General features: G+C 46.2%; 1 protein-coding gene across 1 annotated transcript; it reads left to right on the top strand.

The window, feature by feature from the left end:
* Positions 1 to 244: 244 nt before the first annotated feature.
* LOC123137631 (zinc finger CCCH domain-containing protein 17) lies at positions 245 to 8,799 on the top strand. Its single transcript, XM_044557448.1, has 9 exons — positions 245 to 983; positions 1,057 to 1,152; positions 1,252 to 1,341; positions 1,430 to 1,531; positions 1,632 to 1,778; positions 2,677 to 2,796; positions 2,911 to 2,970; positions 8,114 to 8,211; positions 8,294 to 8,799. Exons 1-9 carry the CDS (start codon positions 534 to 536, stop codon positions 8,430 to 8,432), a joined length of 1,302 nt encoding a protein of 433 aa, XP_044413383.1. The 5' UTR covers positions 245 to 533; the 3' UTR covers positions 8,433 to 8,799.
* The last annotated feature ends 2,718 nt before the right edge of the window (positions 8,800 to 11,517 follow it).

The following is an 11,517-nucleotide window of genomic DNA, read 5'->3' as shown; positions in this document are numbered from 1 at the left end:
TCATTGGTCGTATTGAAAGCTATTGTTGTTGGTGCCATGGCTGAAAAGTTAATACACTTCATGTGTGCTTTTTCATTGGCTGCATGCATGTGAGAGAGTGCATTGGGAGTGGAATTGAATAATTAATGTGAGCAAATTACTACGTATGTGTCTTGGTCTAAGAGAAGTTGTCTTTAGGCCTAATAAATCCGGACGGAGGGAGTATTTCCATCAGGCGGTTCGGTTCGTCGGCGTCAGCCGGCCTGCGGGGCACCGGCCACGTTGTATTAACCGGAGCCGGCCCAACCTTCCACCCGCGAGCTAAACCCGACCAAGGGGAAAGCAGGGCCACCGTTAGCGCCTCCTCTCCCCGCTCCGATCCGGATCTCCCCATCCATTCCGGCGAGCCCTCGCCGCGTCGCTTCCACGCGACCCTACTTCCTTAATAAATTCAACCTCCCCGCCGCTGCTCCCGTCAAACCCCGAATACTATCGGACTACTTCCTCCCCTGCCCGCGCCGCCTCCCGAGCCCAACAAACCCTAGGCGACGCCCATGGACTTCGAGGCCGACGGCCGCTTCGGCAACAAGCGCGTGCACAACCGCCTCGGACCGGCGCCCGGCGCCGCCTCTTCGTCTTCCTCTACCAAGGTCTGCATCCATTGGCGCGCTGGGCGATGCAATCGCTTCCCCTGCCCCTTCCTCCACAGCGAGCTCCCTGAGGCGGCCACCACCAAGCGCCCGAACCAAAGGGATGGCCCTGGTGGGCACGTCTGGCGCAACCCCAACTCAGGAGGAGGGGGCCGCGGTGGCGGCGGCGGCTTCAACAAATGGGGGAGGGGCCCCGGAGGTGCAGACGGTGGCGTGAGGCACAAGGTGCCCGACCGGCCCTGCAAGTTCTTCCTCGCCGGAGACTGCACCTACGGCGAGAAGTGCCGCTACCCGCACACATATTGCATGAGCAATAGCATCACGCTGCTCACCCCTCTCCAGGGCCACGAGAAGGTACTTCATCTACAGATAAGACCGTCTAGTAAAATTCAAAACGTCGCTGATCAAATGCTGTGCGTCCTTTCAGGTTGTGACAGGGATCGCACTGCCTACTGGGTCAGACAAGCTGTATTCTGGTAGTAAGGATGGAACAGTGCGCCTTTGGGATTGTCAAACTGGACAGGTAGCTGAGGCATCATTGAATTGTATCCTTGGAAGGATTGTGTGTTCTCTTCTCTATGACAATTTTCAGTACCTTTATTTTCTATATGGTGTGTGATAGTGTGCTGGTGTCCTCCCCGTGGGGGGTGAGGTTGGGTGCATGATCAGCGAGGGGCCATGGTTGTTTGTTGGAATACCTGATGCTGTCAAGGTAGGAGATGGTGCTTGAGATTTGGGATTTTAACCCAATGCTATTGCTGTTCCACATGTGTGTCTGACTGTATGAGCTGTTGCTGCAGGTTTGGAATATGCAAACTCAAGCAGAAATGAACCTTACCGGGCCGACTGGACAAGTCTATGCACTAGCAATTGGCAATGAGCTACTCTTTGCTGCAACACAGGTACACTAAATTCCTTTTGGCTTGTCTTTGGCTCTAACATTTGTTTTGGCAAATATAATTTCCGTTAATGATGCATTCTCTCGTATTACACTTGGTGCAGGATGGAAGGATTTTGGCATGGAGATTTAGCGCCGTGACAAATTGTTTTGAGCCAGCTGCTTCTCTTACTGGGCATCAGCTTGCTGTTGTTTCGTTAATAGTAGGAGGCATGAGAGTTTACTCTGGCTCAATGGATAAAACCATTAGAGTAAGGACTGAGAACTTGTGCATTGTTGTTCACACATTCTTAGATACAGTTAATGTAGTTGGCTTTGATGCATGCATGAGATCATGATTTTCTGTTAGCTTGTAACACTTCCATCTCTTTAGGTCAACATCTGTTTTATCCTCTGTGTTTCTTCTAATGGTGGATCATGGAAGTATGCACAAGCAAAGTAGACCCATGTATTGCATATAGTTATACACTTCTGACTGTTCTCATTAATTTAAGAGGTAGGCATATTGGTAATTAGTTCGTCACTTCGTCTGGAGTTACAAGTCAGATGTAAAACAGATGATGCCTGAGATTTGTGCTACTATGTAGTCAGAATAAATGTAACTATACAAGCAAAGCTGGCATCTAATGTTTGTGCAAATCTGCATCAGGTTAGCCACTGTTACTATGGGTGTTGCAGTCCTGCATCACATATAACTTTAGAATTTAGAGTGGCCGCTCACTTCAATAACTTACTGTGAGTTTACGTGCACATTTTATGGTGATATCTCAACCGGCATGTGGAACATTTGTAACAAGTACTTCAAAAAAAAAACGCCATCTACATTAGTGGGAAGGCTCCAATCCCAACAAATAAAATAAAATACCTCACTGCTGTAACACTTACATATGGTGTCTGATGCTGTGGGAACTCTGTTATTGCCCTGTTGCTGTTGAATTTTTCCTGGTACTTTTGGTATCCCCAATCTTGATTCAACATGAAGTATCTCTTCTTTCTTAATGTGCACGATTTTCAGTCACCTGGACTTATTTTGCTCCACGCGACAGATGGTACTTTAGCATTACATTGTTCAATTAAGATCAGAACATGTTGTCGCTTTGGTTTACTCCCATTCTACAAATAATATTAAGAACATGACAAATATTTCAGGTATGGGATCTGGCAACGTTGCAGTGCATACAGACTCTTTCTGATCATACGAATGTAGTTATGTCTCTACTATGCTGGGATCAGTTTCTGTTATCTTGTTCTTTGGATCAAACAATAAAAGTTAGTCTCTATCCTTGTCCCCTTGTTATCGAATGATTCTACAGATTCTTACATTCTTGTTACACATTTGTCCTTTTCAATACTATTCATACTTCTAAGTTCTATTTTTCTTAGGTCTGGGCGGCTACAGAAAGTGGAAACTTGGAAGTAACATATACACACAAAGAGGAGAACGTATGTGCTCCGACACTCTTGTACAGTTGTCATGTTGCGCGATTGCAGTTTGTTTTGTTACAACCTTTCCTGTTAACTTTTGATTCATCCTTTCTTGGCCCTTTTTTGTGTGTAGCGCTGTTCTTATTTATGTCCTGCTTCAGTATTACTACAGTACAATTAATAATCTTATAAGATCTTGTTTACGCTCCTTTGAACTTACCATTAGGATTTCCTCGTCGTATGCTAAACATAAACATATTCAGAATTTTGCACATGCAAGCTCAGAAATCTATATACATCAATCCATGTCAACTTGTCTACCATTGAACTTGAATATTTGAACTAGACCAGTAAGTGAACTGGTCAAATGACTGTTAAGTTCAATAATATTGTTATTTTATTTTTAAAATTTGTATTCACTATTTGGTTGGTATGCAAGCTATTGCACTTGACTAAGGTCCTCAAAGCAAGGGTTAATTCGATTAAGTACTGCTCCCTCCAGTCGGGTGTATTAGTCGGCTCGATAATCCTCATATATTAGTCGCCCAAGCAATAAATCCCTTGAAAATCGCTCTCCTTGTTTTAAGGGACGTCTTGGTCGCCGCACTATGGTTCTCCTGACTAACAAACCTGGCTTGAGGGAGTATTCCAGCTCATCTTATTTGAAGAATGACACTACAAAAATTAAGGCCAACTTCTAATAAGCACTTGGACGCCATTAATTGGCATGAACACGCTAAAATGCCAATTTATGTTTCTTCTGTTCTCAGTTAAATTGCCACTTCCTCTTTCCTCTCACATCTTATCTTCCCCACCACCGGTGGCAGTGCTCTAGCAAGCTCGCCGTCCTTCCTACTATCCTTTCTGTATCTTCTCCATCTTCCTGCCTGTCCTTTCTGTCCATGCCCAACTGTAGAAGCTGACATGCTGGGCTGTGAAGCATGAACAGATCTGGCGCACAGTGTGGCTGGGTAAAACGGAAGTAGCAACTACCCATGGAAAATAATAGGCGATGGGTAAATAAAACAGCGGCTTGCTGCGAGCTTCGTAACTGCATGGTCCATGCTGGTGGTGATGGGATTGGCCATCACTGAGGTGGCAACCATGAGCCCATGAGAGCGAGCCGATGAGGTGAGGGTTGGAGAAAGGGAAGAAAGGAGCAGACGCGGACATTTTGGTCTTGAAATTATCAGAATGACATATCCAAGTGATTTTTTGTTGTGGCCTTTCTCAAATATGCATAGTTAGTAGTGTCATTTATTGAATTAACCCAAACAGGTTCATACCAGGCTCGTGATCTGATTTCAATAAGTATGGTCTAAAAAACAACACCCCAGGTAGAAATAAACTACCTTGACAAGGAAATGCGGGCAGCTCTCGGGTTGGATGGCGTGATTGATCATCCATGCGGTATTGACCTTGCTAGAGAAGCAGTGTTGGAATTCTTGCTTAAACAGGAGAAGCTCCACTCACCAGTTCTTGGTCTCAGAAAACTTGATCTAGTTGTTGCTGTTGGGTCATGGGATTTATGGTGGAAGCGTAGGAAACTGGTACATGGGGAGGCCACTCAGATGCCGGCTCAGATAGCTATGGTGGTCAGATCATTGGTTGCACATTATGCAGCGGCCTACTCACCGAAAGCAGCTGTTAAACAGGGTGTCTGGACACCTACTCCGAGAAATTTCGTTAAACCAAATGTGGATGCGGCATTTGACGCTGATACACCACAAGGAGCTGTTGGCGGCTTGGCGCTGTTGTTCGTGATGGCTCGGGGAAATTTATAGCTGCTGCTGGCAGCCGTATCAAATGGTGCTCTGATGTGCGAACAGCCAAGGTCACATCAATGAAGCATGGGCCGAACCTAGCACAATCCTTATGATGTAATCGATTGATTGTCAACTTGGATAGCTTGGATGTAATCTTGGCGTTTAAGGATGGAGCTGGATTTGCTGGAGTTGGCGCGGCGTTCTTTGATGACTGCTATCACATAGCCTGTGAATTCCAACAAATTCAGTTTGAGCATTGCCTTAGACAAGCAAATTTTGTTGCTCATGAACTTGCTAGGCTAGGTAGGTTCTCGCTGGCTAGTGTATGGATGGACGATCCTCCTGCATCTATTGTTCCTTTGCTTGTAAGTGAAGTAACACTTACCACCAATGAATGAGAAGGAACGATACTTACTTACTTACTTACTTACGAAGCCTTTTATCCCAAACAAGTTGGGGTAGGCTAGATATGAAACCCTTTCACGAGGACTTCCCAGGAGGTCACCCATCCTAGTACTACTCTCGCCCAAATGGGTTTCATACCCAAAAGACTGGCTAGTTTTTACGTTGGCTCGCCAAGCCTATCACAACCCTTAGATATGAAACCCTTTCACGAGGACTTCCTAGGAGGTCACCCATCCTAGTACTATTCTCGCTCAAATGGGTTTCATACCTATGGGACTGGCTAGTTTTTACGTTGGCTCGCCAAGCCTATCACAGCCCTCCTCCTTTACCCGGGCTTGGGACCGGCTATGCCTAGAAGACATAGGCGGAGAAAAACTACCTTGACAAAGAGATTACTGCTCCTGAAAAGAAAGAACTACGTAAACAAGAAGCTTCAGTTAGCCAGCAGACATCTTCATAGAGGCTTGCCTTTCTTCGTAGCCACTTGCGTTGAAATGCCTAACAGTCTTCATGAAGAGTGTGTTTGAGAACAGTAGATACCTTCCTCTGATTCATACCAGTTTGATCCTTTTCTGACTGAGTGAAGTGCCCTACAAAAGAGTTGCAGATTGCATGCAGTTCAAGTTGTATTCGCTGACCATATTGTTTCTCGTAACCTTCCACCTAGCCACCACCTGAAAGAAAATGAGAACGAGGTACATGTGATTTGAGGATTCCAAAGCATGATATTTGGGCTGCACTTGCCCTGCCCGCGCAGTTTACAGTTGATATCACACTCCCAGTTTTTCCGTTTCAGTAGGCTTCCTGAGGGGTTTCTGTTTTGGAAAAACTGCCAGAAAAATTCTTTCCAAAGGTAATCCCCCCTTCAAGATTTTTGAACCACCATTTAGTGCTCCCTCCGATCCATACTAAGTCTGCGACAATTAATATGGATCGGAGGGAGTACCATCTTCCCCCTTTTGTAGTTATCATTGCCATTCAGCAGAACATTTCCCTCCGAAACATCTCTCCAGTTAGAAGATCTGTTCAACTCTTGCTAATGCCCTTGTTTGATAGGAGTAATTGATACTCCTTCGATCCTCCGAGCAATACTTATGCAATGATTTTGTATCTCATGTTCAACGACCAGATGGTCTCAAACTCCCATTTGTTTGGCTTGCTTGATGTTTGAATCAGTACTCAATTTTAGTCTTTGAAGTTCAAGCATTTGCTACTTGCTGAGTTCATCAAATAAGTCTTTGAAGTCATGCTTTGTGATCCGCACAAAATTTGGTAGAAGGAATTGAAAATCCGTTAGATCTCAAGAATTACTAACATTTCGCATGCAAATTTTCTTCTTGACGAAATCTTTTTCTCGTTGCAAAGGAAAATTAATATTATCAAATCTTATAAGTTATAACATGAAAATGTGGTGACATGCTGAGGTTTGTTTTAATTCTATCAACTGAAGTTAGTATGTACTCCCTCCGTTAACTAAAACCACGACAAGAATTCTGGAACGGAGGGGTAGGAAATTGTAGAGTGTGGACTAACCTTTAAGGGCTCATTTGGTGGTTGGGGATGAAAAGGCTTGGGCAATAAACCCCTAAGGGGGGATTTCCATGCTCACTTAGGATCCCCGCACAACCACGGGTTGCTGTTTGGACACCAAGGAAAAAGGAAAAGGAAGGTTGTCTCATCGGCACGGATGATGAAGGCCAGAACTGAAGAAGCGAAACGAGATGTAGCAGTAGGAGGAGGCGCTAACCTAGCAACCTTGGTCGAAGGAGGAGGACGACACCGCCTGGCCATCTCATCGCTGGATGAGATAGTAGATCCGAGGTGGATCAAATCTTTGGGGAAGGAAGGATGACACCCAGCCATGGCCGTCACTTGGGGCAGGTGATTTTGGAGGCGCATTGTTGAGGGTTGACACTAGAGAAGGAGGCGTTGGTGCCGGTCGCTAGGCGGAGAAATCTGCAGACGCTGCGCCGTCTTTTCTTGTTCTTGAGAGGACGAGCCGAGGGTTTCCACCCGGACCCTCGAGACATGGAAATTTCCCTGTGGAAACGACACGGATAGGGACGGAGAATTCATGGTGGTAAGCAACCAAATGCTTCGGTAGTTTTCCACCGTCTAGACTTGACGCGTGGGCTCTATGCCCCGGTTTTTGACAGGGATCCCTGTGGAATCCCGTGCAACCAAACAAGCCTTAAAAAGATGTAGTAACTAGTAAGGCCCTCGTCTACATGCACTAAAGTGCTTGGCAGCAGCCAAATAAGCTGCTTTGGTGGCTTGGCTATAGGCAGCCAGTGAGTTCCTGTGGCCAGAAAACAACCTCTGACGAGAAATAGACGACTCCTGTGAGGAATCGTGCTCAGCATCGCTTGCGGGATTTGATGTGGTCGTCTCCGGCAGGATGTCGTTGTCGCTGGTACCAACATTAGTGCTGGTTGCTGCCGCCACGGCTGCTGTTTGTATGTGTGGTGGCTTTCACGGAGTGCTAGAGGAAACCCTACACAGATAATGCAGCAGCTGTGGGCTCGGCCATAGTGCACTGATGGGCGTTCTCTCCCTAAAACACTATTCTTACTCTGATCTCTCATTCATGCCTGCTAGTGGGACAAATGGGGTGTCACCGTGGCAAACGTCGCCACTTAAAGCGACCAAGGGGCTGGCAAAACGCTGCTTAGCACTATTTTCACTCCGATCTCTCTTCCACGCCTGCTAGTGGGTCAAATGGGATGTTGCCATGGCAAACGCCAAGGTGCCCAGGCTCCACTGAAGTGATCAAGGCGCTGCAAATCGCCTGCTGAGTGCCTAGCAACTTTTAACCCCTTTCAGTAGGCAGCTATAGTGGCTTGTTATCTGATTCACAACGTGTAGGTTACAATACAATAGCTTCTGTCTTCTCAAGAATATGCTCCTTCTCTTGCATGATCTACCTTGCCAAAAGTTTGGGAATTATGTTCTGCTGTATCTACGATCTGATTGCTTTGTTCCGTTTGTAGGGTGCACTTGCTCTTACTGGCATGCCTGATGCACAATCAAAACCTGTGCTAGTATGTTCATTAAATGACAACACTGTCCGCCTCTATGACCTGCCATCGTAAGAAAGTTACCATGCTAAGATCATTTCTGTTTTCTTTACTTCTGACGTTTTTCTGAAGTGACTCTCCTTTGTTTTATAGGTTCAGTGATAGGGGCAGAATATTCTCCAAGCAGGAAATTAGGGCAATACAAACTGGACCTGGTGGTTTATTTTTCACTGGGGATGGAACCGGTGAGCTGAAGGTTTGGCAATGGATTATTGATGCCTCCCAAACCTGATGGATATAGTGTACTCTAGATTAGTTTCCCAATGTATGTTATGCGGGATTTCTCAAGGATACACATAATGAGTTGAGGTGTGGTTGGCGATCAGTTCAATTTTCGGTTATATCCTACATTTATTCTCCCAAGGATATGAGACTCCGCTGGATCGGATTGCAGTTAGAACACATGCAGAGGGCCCATGTAGTATCAGTATGAAAGCTAGTCTTGTTCTGGAATGGGTTCGACGTCGGGGGAATAATTCCTTGTAATTTGCAGAGCACCGGAACATGGAAGTGTCTCATTGCTTTTCTCCGATGTGCTGATAACTTCAAAGGATGTATTAATATAAGGATTTTGTTCGGCCGCGTTTGGGTTGGGGAAACTTGAGATTTTCTCGCGGCAGTTGTAAGTGCCATCTTTTTTGGAACAGTTATATGTTGGGTTCGTTCGCTCACGCATGCCTCTTGCTCTTTTCATTGTATAAATTGGGTGTTCATAACTAAATATAGATGTATTTCTTCCTGAAGCACTGTAGAGTGAAGGCTTCACCCTATATTGCCCCGTTGTATGCACATTCCTGGAAGTCAATTTTTGGTGCAAAACAAATGCCTAGTTGGTTGTGATTTCTAATCTTTTGATGGCACGATCAGAACTAGGGTCAATATTTGAGTTTGCAGGAAGGAAAGGGAAATTGCCTTATACTGAATTCTAATTTTGTACTCTCTTCATTTCAAAATATAGTACGTCCGCGCTTTTTGAGGTCCAACTTTGACCATAAATTTAACCAACGAGACCGACTGTGGCAGAAGAAAAAATTATATATTTGAAAACTTCTTTTGAATACGAATCCATTAGTACTTTCTCCGTTCCGATTTACTTGTTGTTGTTTTAGTTCAAATTGAACTAAAACCACGACGAGTAAATCGGAACGGAGGGAGTTGCTCCCGTTGCAATTGGTCTTGATGATCAAAATTGAAGCACGGGAATAGAGGAAGCACTATATTTTGGAATGGGGAGTAAAAAATTCAGCCTTCCTCACAAGCGCTAGTTGCAACTATTCTACAGTTCCCCACGTTTGAGCGCTAGACGACAACCCGGATTCCAGGTTCACCCGAATGTTTTCTCAAGGCCTCTTTATATGGCTGACAGAGGAAGTGTTTCCTGGTTCAAGTCACCTGCCGTGCAGCCACTATATATTTCAGCAGAGCATACAAAGGCAACCCGGAGATGAAGCAAAGCTTTTGTGGCGATGATTGTAAAATTTGTGCCACTAGATTGTGGGACCATGACTCTATGGCTGCTTCTGGAGAAGCATGCTTCTCGCCGGTTCGATCGCGTGCACATGTTCATAACTCACTAGGTGGAAAGTGTGCCACATATTGAAAAGCTTAGAAAGGGACTGCACGGGGACGACGAGAAAAGGCAGACAGTAGACTCGATCATTGTGCAATGATACCACCACCCGCGCGAGCGTGTGTATTTCCTCGTTAGAGCATCTACAGCTGATTAGGCAAATCCGGGCCCTCAAACGCCCATAAACGCGTCCAAATGCATCTGCAGGTAATGACTATCAGTTCTTAGAATTGTTCATTTGCATCCGAATATCTCATACTAGAAATCTAAATTCATATAGAAGCATGCAAAGAAAAAATAAATCCACTTACTATGTAGATCAACTATCCTAGTCATCGTGGAAGATATATATTATCTTCGTGCCCGGCTCCGGGTACATGGGCGTTAGCTGCAGCTGCAGCTGCGGCTCCTTCACGCTGGCTTCCGCATCCATCTTCGCTTCGACCTCGTCGAAGAGCGTGTTGGTCGTCGTCCGTTCCTGTCGGATGAACTGCCGGTTGGCCTACACATATGCCTCATCTTGAATGGACTACACGATGGCCTTCTACTCCGCCATCCTGCTTGGGTGACGGCGAACTCCGCCTCCACGTCCTCCATGTTGGAGCACGGAGCCGGTGCCAGCTCCTGCTCCGGTTGCTCCGCCTCGTCCTTCTTCATACCCGCCACCTTCATCGGTCGGCTGTTAATTCTCTCCCTCCTCCTCCTCCTCCTCCTTCGGCTCCGGTGAGTCCGAAGGCAGCCCAACAACGATGCGGGCGGCGCCCGTGGCGCGCCTCGCCCGAATCTCCTGCTCGATCTGGTACCGACGCTTCGGCGTGTGTATAGCGCATGTGGCTATCTTCTGTCGGACCATGACGAAGGCGGAGAGCGTGGGAAGAACGGCGAAGCGGGAGAAAAGAGGTGGATGGGCTCGGACTGGTGGTGCGAAGAGGGAGGAGGTGGATGGGGTAGGGATGGGGACGTCGTCCGGCTTGAATAGCCGGATTGGGCCTCGGGCGGCAAGCCGGCGCCACGTGGCATTCACACCCTTCGTGGTGGAGACGTCCGTTGGACAACCGGATTTTCGGGCGATTCCACACGGGACCCATTTGTCAGTCCGATGTGACAGACACACCCGGGCGCCCCATATCCATCCCATATTTAGACTGGATATGAGGGGTGCCGGTCAACTGGGGCGTTTGGGGCTTGTTTGAGGCATTCGTCTGAATCAAGTTTTAGTGACCGATCAATGACTGGGCGTTCGCCCGGGGGTTTAAAGCGGGTTTAAGACGCCCGGCCGTAGATACTCTTAGGCGGTGTCACATCACGAGTGTGCTAACAATCCCTTGCGTCAAAAACAAGTGACAGGAATCTCCACAGAGAGCTACACTACTAGCTCCCAAACTAGCACCATTAGCTTTGCAGCTAGGCGTGCAGCGCTGGCGTTGTTGCAATAGTAACATGAGATGACACCAATCCTTTTCGAGCGAAGATGCGTCATATGTGAGTGTGAGGTGAATGCGTCAGCGTACTCCTTCCTCATTTTCTTTTTCAAGAAAATAGTACCTCCCTCCTGGTTTAAAGTCCTCGCCGTATTTTGAGTCAAAATTTGACCATATATTTGACTAAGAAAATATTAATACATGTCATTGAAAATTATGTTATTGAATTTGTATTGAAATGTACTTTTCAGTGATAGTATTTTCACAATGTATAACATATACTTTATTAGTTAAAAATCATAATTAAAATGTAACTAAAATACGAG

Source organism: Triticum aestivum, chromosome 6B, assembly GCF_018294505.1.
Source record: "Triticum aestivum cultivar Chinese Spring chromosome 6B, IWGSC CS RefSeq v2.1, whole genome shotgun sequence".
Classification (NCBI taxonomy): domain Eukaryota; kingdom Viridiplantae; phylum Streptophyta; class Magnoliopsida; order Poales; family Poaceae; genus Triticum; species Triticum aestivum.
This window is presented reverse-complemented; position numbering and strand designations above follow the sequence as displayed.